Here is a 13,479-nt window from a genome sequence, read left to right on the forward strand (position 1 = left end):
TTGCGAACACAAGGGGCAAGTATGGGTGGCTCTTTTTTGCACTAACCTACTCGAACACACTCATGGGGATTTTAGGAACCAATTTCCAATCTCCTTGCACAGACGAACCCTACTAATACCTTAGATACATAGATGACATGATTACAATACGGGGACATAGCCAGGAGGATGTAGCTAAATTTGCATCATTTTTTAATGTGTTTCGCAAAACAGGAATATTTACATCCAAATCTTCAGCCGAGTGCATAGACATTCATTGCTTAATTTTTATTATTACACATTTCACAGTACAAGATACACATGACCTGTACAGTCTCATAGCCAAGGGCTAGTACGGGGATGCAATGGCTAGTTATAGATGCAACTGTATATTTTGAGAACAGCACATCAAGTACAACTCTTTTACAAAAAACAATAATAGAATATGCTAGCCACCACCTGAGACATTGCAAACAAGGCATATTTAAAGGGCCAGTAAACAACCCCGAGGTCCCAAAATTGTAACGAATGGAAACGTGCACACTTTTGCTATGTGAACTTGCTGCCACAAGAATTTCGTGAATACGTGCAATGATAAGGAAGTTGCAGGGATTTCAGCTAGTTTTGAATTCTTGCACTGCCTTGTAATCCTTCTCCTCCATAAGGAGGGGAAGGTGTAGCCCGCCGTCGTAATTCTGCCCACTTTGGCAATGTGACATGATGTCAGCAATGCACGTCATTGGTGAGCTCGATCAGTCACAATGCACTTCTGCTTGCTGAGGTTCCTGGTTGTGTAATGTTGACATTGTCACACATGCTTGCATTTCTTGAAGAGTTGTATGGGGTGGGAGAAAGAGTGGTTGGGGGAAAGAAGAAGATAAAAAGGATCCCTACAATCACACTCCTTGTCGACACGCAGCCGAGGCTGAAGACCTATTGTACAGGGGCAGTGCATGCAAGTGCTATACTGTGTGAGTAATATATGCACAACATCAGCATGTCCAAAACAGCATCACTGCAGGTCCAAAAAAAGGGGAGCAGTTTTGTACCGGTGGGTGGGAACAGAAACTGATGTTAACTTGACAACTGGTTGATGAAACCCAGTTTAGACCAATTGAAGAGCTCAGTGGTATGTAAAGTTACCCATGGGAAAATATTTCATCAATCTGCATATGAGTGGGATTAGTCAGGCAAAAGAAAGAGGCGTGGAAATCTCTTTCAAAGTGGAGGGTCTGCGCGGCGTGCAGCACTGTAATATTTGAGCAATGTTATCGTCGCAGTCTACTGTACGAATAGGTGAGCACGTCTGGGGAGTGTAAAAAGAAAAAGTCGGTGACTGTTTACTGGCCCTTTAGATGTCCAGCAACAAGGCCACGCTGCATATGTGTTGAAAATGATGAATACATCAACAGACTTACAAACCTAACAGAAACATCAAAGTGAAGTTATTCCTAATAGGTTGCTTCATAAAGTTTATACAGACACATTAAGACTTGACCATTCTTAGACACTCAGTTCCTGCCCTAAAAACACAATAACAACAATGACTGTTCTTACCAACAAATTTTTAGACACACTACAAATATAAGTGCCTTTCTTCAAAACTACTGTCTCATCATCAGTGCTTACCAGAAGCCTTAAAGGGGCCCTGCTACACTTTTTGAGCATGGTCAGAAAATGCTGTTGATTGGTTATTGAGGCATCTGGGAACACGCAAGCCGAATATTATAGCGCAGCACGTGGCCTGGAGTTTACAATAAATTATCAGTCAGCTTAAAATCGTGTTCGTGGGAAAAAATATCTTTAACTTTTCATTGCTCTGTTCTTCCAAAAAAAGCTCTGATTTTAGCATTCACACCTTTCAGTGTAACACTCGGAAGGGTTATTTGCTTAGTTTTTAATAAATTAAATTTGAACTTACACTCTTTTATGTAAAAAAGAAATAAATATATTCTGTAAAAATGAAATTCACTGATTTGTGTCACTGTCTGGCAGCTGCTGCTCAAAGCAACTGGCCAGAGAGTGTTTCAGTATAATCTTTGCCTGATAGGTAGTTAGTTTAAGGGTATAGTATATGTGTAAAATTCACTTTAGAAATTTACGAAAATTTATATGAGTACCACTTGGTGACGCTATGAGTATAGAAACACCAGTGAGATCCTTCGTTATGAGTTCTTACTCACTTTTCCATAGCCAGCATAATTTTCACTTCGTTAAACTTTCAGCTCACATGACATGACCAAAATAAGAAAGCTTTAGCTCCATTACTTTTGCTTTGAAAAGACATTCAGGATTGATCTCTCTTATGACCAAGATATTTGCTTGTTTGAAAGTGCATTGGATTATCAAAATTCTTAAAACCAACTCCATAACCCAAAGGAATCTAACATTTTTCTCTCAGATTTTCACAAGATCTATGACTCGCACTGATAAATTACAGGGGGGGGGAAAGAGTGGGCCGTTAACTGGATGAATTTGGCTTTTGAGGCTGACATTGTTTTTTTTCCTAATATTTGAAACTCCATCTATCGCTCTCTTTTCTTATACTGTTCTTTACTTTTCTTTGTAGAAGTATTGTATGTGTCTACTCTAGATCCTAGAATAATCCACTGTTCTGTAACATGTTAGATTTGAATGCATATTATTACACTATATCGCTGTTGTTTAGTTCATCCTGCAGCCACAAATTTTGAAACTAAACTTTTGTTTTTCTCTTGATGAATTTTATTAGGGCCACAAAATGTGAGCTGGCAAAAGCTTTGAATCGAGAGACATCTCAAAAGAATACCCTTATTGAACAAGACAACCTAATTGCTGAGCTGCAGCACCGACTTCATTGTCTTGAAGCCAGTGGTGATGATTCCAGGTAAGTCGCTTTATTCAAGGCTATTTAGGTGCTTCTAGTTTTGTGGCAGCGTGACTGTATCGTATATTGAAAGGCATCTTTTAAATAACCTATGTTGTAATCGAGTTATACCCGCAAGGTGAAGCACCAATGGCAATGGCAATGCATCTGGCTTCTATGAGTAGATTTGTACATTACTGTAAACATTTACATACTGTAATTAGCAAGCATGTTGCGCATGTGCACTGGCAAACGCCAATACATCTTACTTCATGACCGCAAACACTAGCTTCTTTCAGAACACTGGCATGATGAACATAGCTAACTAATTTGGGAAATACTATGTTGAGATGCTCCTTGCTGTTTTGAGATAAGCAAGCTGCAATATTAGGTGCCCAGAAATCTAGGGATGCCGGTCGAGACAGTCACACAAAGTGAACTGTCATCTCTGCTGGCTCAACCTTCAGAAATGCTGAAGGTTACTTGCAAGGTAAAGCATGGGCATCACCTTCCATGAACTTTGCAACACTGGGTAATGGCCTAACCCTTCTAGGGTAGAATGACCAGAAGAGACCCAAATGCTTCACCTGATGATGATGTGTGGGGTTTAACGTCCCAAAACCATCGTATGAATATGAGAGATGCCGTAGTGGAGGTCTTCGGAAATTTTGACCACCTGGGGTTCTTTAACGTGCACCCTAATCTGAGCACACGGGCCTACAACATTTCCGCCTCCATCGGAAATGCAGCCGCCGCAGCCGAGATTCAATCCCGCGACCTGCGAGTCAGCAGCACCTTAGCCACTAGACCACCGCGGCGGGGCAAACGCTTCACCTGTGCCAAAGTACTAGCACTGGTTAACATTACTAGGTCTGTAAACAGTTCTCATTCAAAAAGATCTAACAACTGACTATTTCTTCAATTTTGAAATCAATTTTGTCCAGAGTCTCAGCTTAATTTTGGCATATTACTTGATCATGCCATAGTTTTACTTTTATTAGAGTGATATAATTTTCCTTCATAAGCTATTTTGGTATGATGGCAATTATTGCATTGCTTCAGAACGGTCATTTTTCGGAGCTGACACTTTGTGATTAAGGTTGATACCTCCTAAAATTTTTTTTTTTAGTTTAGAGAAAACTCGAGCTCGAGTCCAACCACAGTTTTCATATTCAAAGGAACACTAAAGTGAAACACTAAATCAGTTTATACTAATGAACAACTTCTTCAGAACGCTATTACCATTGATGTCACAATCATAGGTTCATAATCAGATAAAAAAATAGAGCTCGAAGTTCAATTCTTGAATTTCGCTGTGGAAGCTCTTTACTTGAATGTGTCAGTGTAATGCCTCAGGTTTCAATATTTCTTCATATTTTGGTTACATTGGCTGAAGAAAAAAAATTTCTGAAACTTTCTTTGTTAAATGTCTGGCTACTGGAGAACACAATAAAATTACTGATAAAGAGTTATGTAGGCACTAGAAGGTCTTACTGAAACCTATAATGTCACACCAAGTTGCAGGAACCTCAAGGTGGCGGCACCACCTGCATTTTTATTGAGGGAATTTTTTAGTTCAACAGGCTCCTTTTCACAACAGAAGTAGTACCATTTTGCGTTCTTGCGACAGGGTAATCTACTAGTACGGGTATTTCTTTTCTTTATTGTCCCTTTAAGTGCATGTGGAATGCAAAAAGGCTTTTGTAAAATGATTGGTAGATAATTTTGAATAAAATTTGTTGCACTTGACACTTGATAGAAGGTCACTATTTTATAAACTAAAGCAAGCAATATTTTAATTTAGGGCCAGGCATTCATCACAAAGATTGAGAAAAATTGGGATGCCTAAAAGAAAAATACAGTCGAACCTGATTTATAATGTAGTCCCATCTGCGACGAAAATGTGTTTGATATATTTCCTACTTGATAAAACGTAAACACAGATATCAGCTACAAGAATGGTATTATATTTGTGCAAAATAAATATGAGATGGGCTGTGACTGATTGTACAATGAAAGGCTTTTTCCAGATTCTGATGGGCCCATCAGCACCTTACTGGGCAGTATGAGGCACAAGAGCAGCAGTATATATTGTCGTGGGGTCGTGATGTTGACAAAGGCGGCAGTTGGCATTTCCAAGATGGAACTCTTTATTTGGCTAGACTTGTGGTCCGGAAACGAATACAGGTCCGGAAACGAAAACGGATACGGTCCGAAAAGAATGCATGCTGTACACTGATATAGGCGAGCAGGATTGGCTGTCGATAATCTGTCAAGCGGTGAAGCACGTCGGTATTATACATGTGCCTTAGAAGATTTTCCACTGTTACTGCTAGCAGCCGCATAATTTCAAGAACAAAGTCTAATGTTTGCGTTGTGCATGCAATCTCATCAGAAGGCTGTAATATTGTCTAAATCCAGTGATTTTCAGCCATGGATGTGTGGGGGACCCCTTGTAGACTGGTGGAAGTGATGGGGAACCCCTTGCAGAAAAGAAGAGGGAGGGGGGGGGGGGGAGTATGTAGGTAAATTAACACAACTGGAGCATGAAACAGGTGCCGTTTATTGCTACCAAAAACATTAAACAAATGTGCCACATCACTTCAATTTGAATAGTTCATCAATACGTGGCACAGTCGCGATTAGAGTTGCATATGCATCTGCAGGCACGTTCAACCTGTTTCAGTATTTACTTTGAGTCATGGCTGGACTAAACTCCAAGAAATGTAAAAAAAAAAAGTGGTTGAGGGTTTTGCGGATCACAGAAGTGGCTTCGCGGACCCCCATTTGAGAATCACTGGTCTAGGTGGTTCCCAGTCATTCGGGCGTGGCTTGCACAAGGCAGCAGTTACACATGTAATTCGTTGATAACATAAAAATATAAAGAAAGAAGCATGTATGGTGATATTGTATTTCTTCAAAAATAATTCATATTCTTGTTTAATCTACACCCAGGTGAACATGTAAAAGTCGAAGATATTACTGTACACAATGAAGGCTTGTGTCTTCATGAAATGTTTGTATATTGCATGACTCTTTCATGCCCTACCTTCTGCCGATGGCTTTGTTGAGCACCTTTACAGTGATACTGCTAAACTGCTATGCTGTAAACAGCTGCTGCTGGTGCTGCATGTACGATTCCCTAGTGCTTATTTGCAAGTCATTGCAAAGCCCTGTTCTCATTATCAATGAGATAAGCCAGGAAGGCTATAAGAATCAAGAAGAACCAAGAAGTTAGAGCTACAGAATTGCAGCTACGATCGCCATCATTGTAGAGTCCTAGGCTGTACGTGCCACAGCTTGCAATCTTCATGTGACTTTTTCTGTGTTTAGGGTTCAGTTGTTCTACTGCAATCTGTTGAATGAATCATCTACTGGTTAGCAGAGATGGTAGGGGCTACATTATCTGGCACTCATTCTCAAAATACCTGCAACACTGTTTCAGATAGTGAAATAATCATTAAATAAGGCACTCAGAATGTATTATTTGGCACAGCCCTTCATTGAATGGTTGCTTTTTATGGCTATCTGAGCTTATTTCTTTCTCTGCTCATTGTATGTCTACTGGAACACCTTATGTCTGTCTGCATATTTCCCTGCATGTAGAGTTAACCACAAAAGTTTATGAAACACGCAATTGCATGCAAACTACATGTCCACACCATCAAGCAGTGGGCCAGCTAACAGTGTGCGACGTACCAGTGTGCCACGTACCAATGTCCCACCTAATACAGTGCGCCATGTAGCATCGATCACATGTATAGGCCAGAAACAAGTCTTTTTGTGATACTCCAGCAATATAGATTTTATACTGCTGTGCAGCACCTTGCTAGTTTGTTGCTTTCATGCTAAGCACTTATTTATGGTATGAGCTTCACACATACTTTTTGGTATCAGAATCAAAGCTATCACGGCTTGGTTCGGAAGGTGTGTCATTACGAAGATATCACTTTGTGAGAAAAGTTGCGACTGACAACAGTTATACTAATAGACTGCCTTCAAGACAAAATCACATGGCCACAACTACTAAAGAGTGTGTTGCTTTAAAAATTGACAGGTGGAAAATCTTTGTGTCTAGTGGGAAAATAGCTAGGCCAACGATTAAGAGGTGGATGCATACAGGGCATAGTGCTGCTGCCGATGATCGCTGATGTGCTGGAAATTTCGCGAAGATCTTGGCCATTTGCTCACATAGTCCGTAAACTTTTGTGGTCACTTTACACAGCACTCGGCTGTAGCTAACATTTCTGGGTTTTTTTTGGTTGACTTTGACCTGCGAGTAGCTTGTTTGTGCCTATATGTCTCAGTATTTTTATTTTTTGTGTGCTTTTAATGGCTTTATGTCTTAATATTGCATTCATGTTTGTATCTTTCAGGCCAAGCTCAAGGGGGAACAGTATGAATGTACAACGAATGAATGATAAATGCTGCATGCTACAAAGTCATAACCGATTTCTAAATGAGGAAGTCCAGAATCTGTCAAGATTATTGCAACAGCAACAGTGCCATGCTATTACATATCAAAAGTAAGCCTTCTTTAAAGCATAAGTATGGTTGCCACCTGTCCCAGTTTAGACCAGCTCGGCCAGTTTTTTTAGACAGTAGGCTAGTTGCCGGTTCGCACCTGTCGTCATTAGCCTTTTTTTTTTTCAGTAGTAACCAAGTGTCATTCTAATTATGGGTATTTTATGCCAGCAAAAAGACTAGTAGATTGGCTCAGTGGGCAGTTTTTGTTTCTACATCATGTTTATTTGACTTAAGGAAAGCAATGTTACATGAAATGGCACTGCATGCCAAAGACCTAACATGGCATCTATTGTTTAACGTTAATTTAATATCCTGGTAGCTCATCCCCCTTTCCACCCCCCACCCCCCAGTTGAAGGGCTGGACATCAATTTATATGCACATGAGGGTGAAGTCTGGAACATGATTAGTAGGGTAGCAGGAAGACAAGCTTATTTACTCCTTCTTGTAAGCACACAAAGTAACAGTTGGGAACACCAGGCAAACTTCTTCAGCACATACTTTGAACACGCATCCAGCTCGTTACACATTCTGAAGTTTTTCTACACAATGAAACAATAATAAGAAAACAGAATCTAGAGCAAAAATGCACAAAACACAAGGAATACAATGCAATCTTCTGCCTAGCTGAGCTACAGACATAGCTAAACTGCTGCAATAAATCTGCCCCAGGCTCGTCTATGTAGTATAGCGATGTTAAAACACCTGCCTTCTGAAACTCAAAAAAGCCACTCAAAAAGCCCTCCTTCTGTGTAATGCTGTAAGATTTTCCGGCGAGGTTTTCTGCCTGGAAAGAAGCCATTATTCTGATTCTAAAATTGGGCAAGGACCCATTCTTAGTTTCCGAATATAGGCCTATAGCCCGAGCAAGTTGTTTATGCAAGGTTTTAAAGCAAAAACTGTTAAGGATCACATGTGCCGTAGTTGTCCGACGCCGCCGCTGCCAGTGTCCGTAATCACTATCACATAAAATAAGAAAAAAAACTAAGTCAATAAGCATGCCTACCCAGTATTTTATCACAGAGCTACACCGGTGCTTTAAAACTTCATTGCAAACTGACCTTAGGCAGGCTTGATGTTGGGAAAGAAATCATGTATATATGAGTAATAAAGCATTTTAGAACAGCAGTGTGCTGAACAACCAGGCGTCACACAATGCGAATTGCATAGTGAGTGGGTCATCGAACGCTCCAACGCATTACAAAAGCTTCAGGGATAATTCTTCCTCGTTCTCAGCCACAATATAAAAAAATTGCACGAAATTCCTTGCAAGTGCGTAGCGAGTACCACGCTTCTCCGAAGAGTGACGAAGGATAGCATAGTGAGGCCTTCCTACTACACAAAAATTAAAATTATTTATGGTTTAGGGGGTACCCTGCAAGTTTGCTTGTAGCAGTTACCCAAAGAGTGCTTTAAAAAAAAGCTCTAAAAGGCTACTCTTCCAGCTTTCACTGTGACTGTGCTGCGCGGCCGTGCAGGCCTGGGGGTCTTTCGAAAAGATGATAAATGATCAACTGCTACACTTCCTTGAAACAAACACTCTACTTGACCCATACCAGTTGGTTTTTCAAGAGAGTAAATCCACCACTGACCACTTGGTATGTATCAAGACACATAAGCGATTCTTTCTTTGTGTGTTCCTTGATATAGAAAAGGCCTGTGACATAACATAGCACTTTGGGATATTAAGGGAGCTGTCACACTTAAGTTTACATGGAAAAATATTAAATATAACGAGTTACTTCTTAAATCATACATTCCATGTCTGAGTAGGCAATTCTTTGTCCTGAACATTGGTTCAGAAAACTGGAGTGCTACAAGGGGGTGTCCTGAGTCGTCAACTTTTTATCATCCAAATGAGTTCCTTGTCACTGTGCATTTCGTGTAACATGTTCTATTCCACGTATATTGGCTAGAGCTCTTGTAATCTTGCAAGTGTGAGTGGGAGGTTCAGCTGTTTTTGAACTAGGTTCCTAAATGGGCAGACGAAAGTGGGTTTCATACTAAATGCACTGGAAAGCATGTGCATCTTATTCTCCAGAAAGAGAGTCCTTCATCCCGATCTTCACATTGACCTGCATGGTCAATGTCTCTCTGTTAAAACAGCATAAATTCTGATGCCCGATCTTAGACACGAAGCTAACCTTCATATCACACGTCAAATCAATAAAAAACAAGTGCATAAACACGAGGAATGTTCTAAAAGTGTTGTCATGCACCATGGGGGATAGTAACAAGAATTGTCTGATGAATCTGTATAAAAGCAACATATACATGTGCCTATATTACAGGACGATAACGTATCAGTTGGTGACACCATGTGTCTTGAAGATGCTTGGCACTGGTCATTATTTAGGCATTTGCCTTTGTATAGATGCTTTTCGTACTAGCGTTATAAAAGCCTCTATGTTGAATCAAACGGGTGGTCACTACACCTTCAGATATCCAACCTATTTTTGATATATTTCCTCGAATTGAACACGAACAAAAACACCCTTTGCACGCTGCTATCAATGATTTGCCCAGATCTAGCCTTGACGACTGTCCTCCCATGAGACAGCCGTATGCTGACTCCTCACATCAAATAGCTTGACATGGTGTCAAGCCAGTTCATGTGAGGGGTCTAGCTGAAGAGATGGGTGTGCCACTTCTTGAGCATAATTTGGTCACATCCATTGCATGTCCCCCATGATTTCAGTGGCAGTTCATAGATTGCGATTTATCTTTCGTGGAAGTTACTAAGCACACACCTGTTGCACATATCTGTACACACTTAATCGAGCTTGAACAGCAATACACTTGTCCAGAATTCTTTACCGATGCCTCAAAGTCTCACACTTTTGTGTCTTATGCTGCGGTTGGCCCATCCTTTTCAGATGCCCACATTCTGCACCATAATACAAGCATCTTCATAGCAGAGGCATAAGCTATTATTGGTGGCCATCAAACATATAAAAGAATTAAAGTACTAAGGGCAGTATAGGTACCGATATTAGGTGCTCTATAACTATGCGTGTGGTGGCGAGCGAAAAAGAAGGAATTCGTTCAGGCCAACAGCAGGAGCAGAACTGAGCTTTATTCTCTTTTAACCATGGTGCATGCCGCTTGAGGAAAAAAGTTCATGGGCATGCGCATGCACCTGAGCTTGCCATAATTAATAGGCGGCCGATGAATATGATCATGGCCGCTAGAGGCAGTGCTATACACAGGTTTCTTAAATGTTGTAAAAGCTCTGAAAACCCTTAACAAGCACAAAAACTTTATCCTTGTCTTGCTCTACTCACTCTTATGCACGGTCTACACTCTCAAACAGCATATTGTAGTGTGCTGGGTGCCAGGGCACCGCGAGATCAAAGAAAATGTGTTGGCAGACCAGCTAGCTGCATCCTTCTATGAAAACAATGTCAATACTACATTCATAGCTATCCTTGCACTAGACTTCTTTCTCTAAACAAAAGCTCAAGGCGTATTGGCAGAGATCATGAGATAGGTGCCTACAAAATAGACTAGTACATGGTGTCAAGCCACATCCTGGTATTTAGCTTGGCAATGGTACTATTGACGTTATGCCGCACAGAAGTAATACTTACCAGGTTATAAGAACATCACACACATGCAGTATACATGCATACCTTCTGTCTGGTGGGGGTCCACCCATGCGTGAGAAATGTGCTGAACAGCTTACCATGCTTCATATTTTAATCTAATGCAACAAATTAGACACTGTTTGAAGAAAACACATTCCATTACCCTACCGACAGCAAATACCACTTCATTCATCAATGTTCATCGATAGGGATCCGCTTTTGAAACACAATTAATTGTTCATGTTTTTAAAAAACGTGCATTATTTTCATGTGATACTATACCCAGGCAATCTATAGCATGATCTGTGAATAGAGGTCGCTGCTGTGGTGGCTACATGAAAGAAAGCAACTGCTTTTGCAACATCTGGACTCAAGGGTGTCATTAAAGCATTTGTGCTCATACTGTATACTTATAGTTTTATTATCATGACCACTTGTCATTGATCCTTGCTACACACGTGTTGTGTGTAGTGTGACATTGCACATCACTCTCATGATTTTAATATTTACACTCAAACCTCACTATAACAGCTTGTATCTTACAAGAAAGTAAGTTATATTTGTTTCAAAGGTTATTCGTAACACTATATCTATTGCAAGACCATTCTTCATTTACTTCGTTATAACTTATTTTTTGTTTATTCATGTTTGTTATATTCAGTTTTGAGTGTGTATCTTATATGCACCTTTGCTCAGAATTTTAAGGCCCTTATACAGCCACTTACCTTAATCATTGTTCACATCATTTGTCCCATAACCTGGTGCTCTTTGGCCTCTAAATGGCCCTTGCACCATAAAACACTGTATATTATCATTCATGCTGAAAGTGATCTTATAGGGACATCTGCGTAATCAGGGTGATGGGTCTCGAACAGTAGTGCTGAGAAATACTGGCTGACGCCTAGTGGGTGCCAAAGAAAAAAAGTCAGTTGCTGATGCATTGAGTTTTGCCTAAAACATCAAGGATGGCATCATCTTACACTGCTTAGTGTTGCGAAGAGCTCTTGATGCCTAATGCTGTTGCAGGCGTATCTGACTGAAGGCTCATACTGCAGAGAGAGGTCAAGCGCAGGCATGGCTGTACATTGTGTTGTTGTTTACGACCAGTGCGACTTAGGTCTAGATATAGTGTGATCAGTATAGCTACAAAATATATGCTTACGGTCTGTGCACTATCATCATTATTAATTCCTGCGGGTTTGAGATTGGGGCTTGATAGCAGTTTGAGAAAAGTGGAGCAAGGAGATAGAGAACGATTGGAGGTCACTTCTGCTTTAGAAGGACCGAAAGCTGGGCCTGCGGGTGACAGTACTTGAACATATTTTCACACAGCACACGACTATGTCAACACAAGAGAAGAAGGGGCAAACCGCAGTGCTGACTCAAAACCATGAACGGAAGAGGGAAACATGAACAAAAACTTCTGCTCTGTCGCTGCTACCGATATGCAGTCTCTGTAGTTAATCACAATAATGAGTACTACGTGTTGCAGAGACTAAGCATTAGGAGAGCATGGCGAAAAGAGCCATAATTATGCACTAGCAGAAGAAACTGGCAGTTGTAGCTAGTGTTGGAAGGCTGTCGCATGAGGCATGTTGATGGGCTGATCTACGAACAACTCAAATGATAGCCTTGACCTTACTGTTGCAAGAATGCAGGTTTGAAGTAGGATGAATCCTAATTCACAGAAACATAGCTGGCAATATAGAGAAATACTATAGCATTAATGAAAGGGTGGTAGGTATCATAATTAAATTGAATAAGAGATACAAGATGAAGGTAGTACAGGCTTACGCGCCTACATCCAGCCATGATGACGCTTCAGTTGAAAGCTTCTATGAAGACGTGGAATCGGCAATGAGTAAGGTAAAAACACAGTATACTATAGTGATGGGCGACTTTTAATGCAAAGGTAGGGAAGAAGCAGGCTGGAGACCAGGCAGTAGGAGATTATGGCATCGGCACTGGAAACGCCAGAGGAGAGCTAATAGTAGAATTCGCAGAACGCAATAATTTGCGGATTTTGAATACCTTCTACCGAAAACGAGAAAACCGCAAGTGGACATGAAGGAGCCCTAATGGCGAAAATAAGAACGAAATAGACTTTATAATGACTGCACACCCAGGAATCGTGCAGGATGTGGAAGTGGTTGGCAAGGTACGATGCAGTGACCATAGAATGGTGCGGTCTCGAATTCGCCTAGACTTGAAGAAGGAACGACAGAAACTGATACGCAAGAAGCCAATCAATGAGCTAGCACTGAGAGGGAAAGTACAGGAATTCAGAGTGTCGCTGCAGAACAGGTACTCGGCTCTTAGTGAGGAAACCAACCTTAGCGTAGATACAATGAATGATAATCTGACGAGTATCATTACGAAGTGTGCAGTGGAAGTTGGAGGCAGGGTAGTTAGACAGGACACTGGCAAGCTTTCCCAGGAAACAAAGAACCTAATTAAGAAGCATCAAATCATGAAAGTGTCAAGTACAACAGACAAAATAGAACTGGCAGAGCTTTCGAAGTTGAATAATAGACGTAAATTAT

General features: G+C 40.7%; 1 protein-coding gene across 3 annotated transcripts in view; it reads left to right on the top strand.

Moving 5' to 3' along the window:
- The window catches only part of LOC119187687 (uncharacterized), a 782,552-nt gene that overhangs the window by 148,033 nt on the left and 621,040 nt on the right, over nucleotides 1–13,479 (top strand). For all 3 annotated transcript variants that reach the window (XM_075878472.1, XM_075878474.1, XM_075878473.1), the window contains exons 10-11: nucleotides 2,711–2,845; nucleotides 7,201–7,350. In XM_075878472.1, coding sequence (XP_075734587.1) covers nucleotides 2,711–2,845; nucleotides 7,201–7,350 — 285 coding nt within the window. The remainder of the gene's footprint in view (nucleotides 1–2,710; nucleotides 2,846–7,200; nucleotides 7,351–13,479) is intronic.

This window comes from Rhipicephalus microplus, chromosome X (genome assembly GCF_043290135.1).
Source record: "Rhipicephalus microplus isolate Deutch F79 chromosome X, USDA_Rmic, whole genome shotgun sequence".
Lineage (NCBI taxonomy): Eukaryota > Metazoa > Arthropoda > Arachnida > Ixodida > Ixodidae > Rhipicephalus > Rhipicephalus microplus.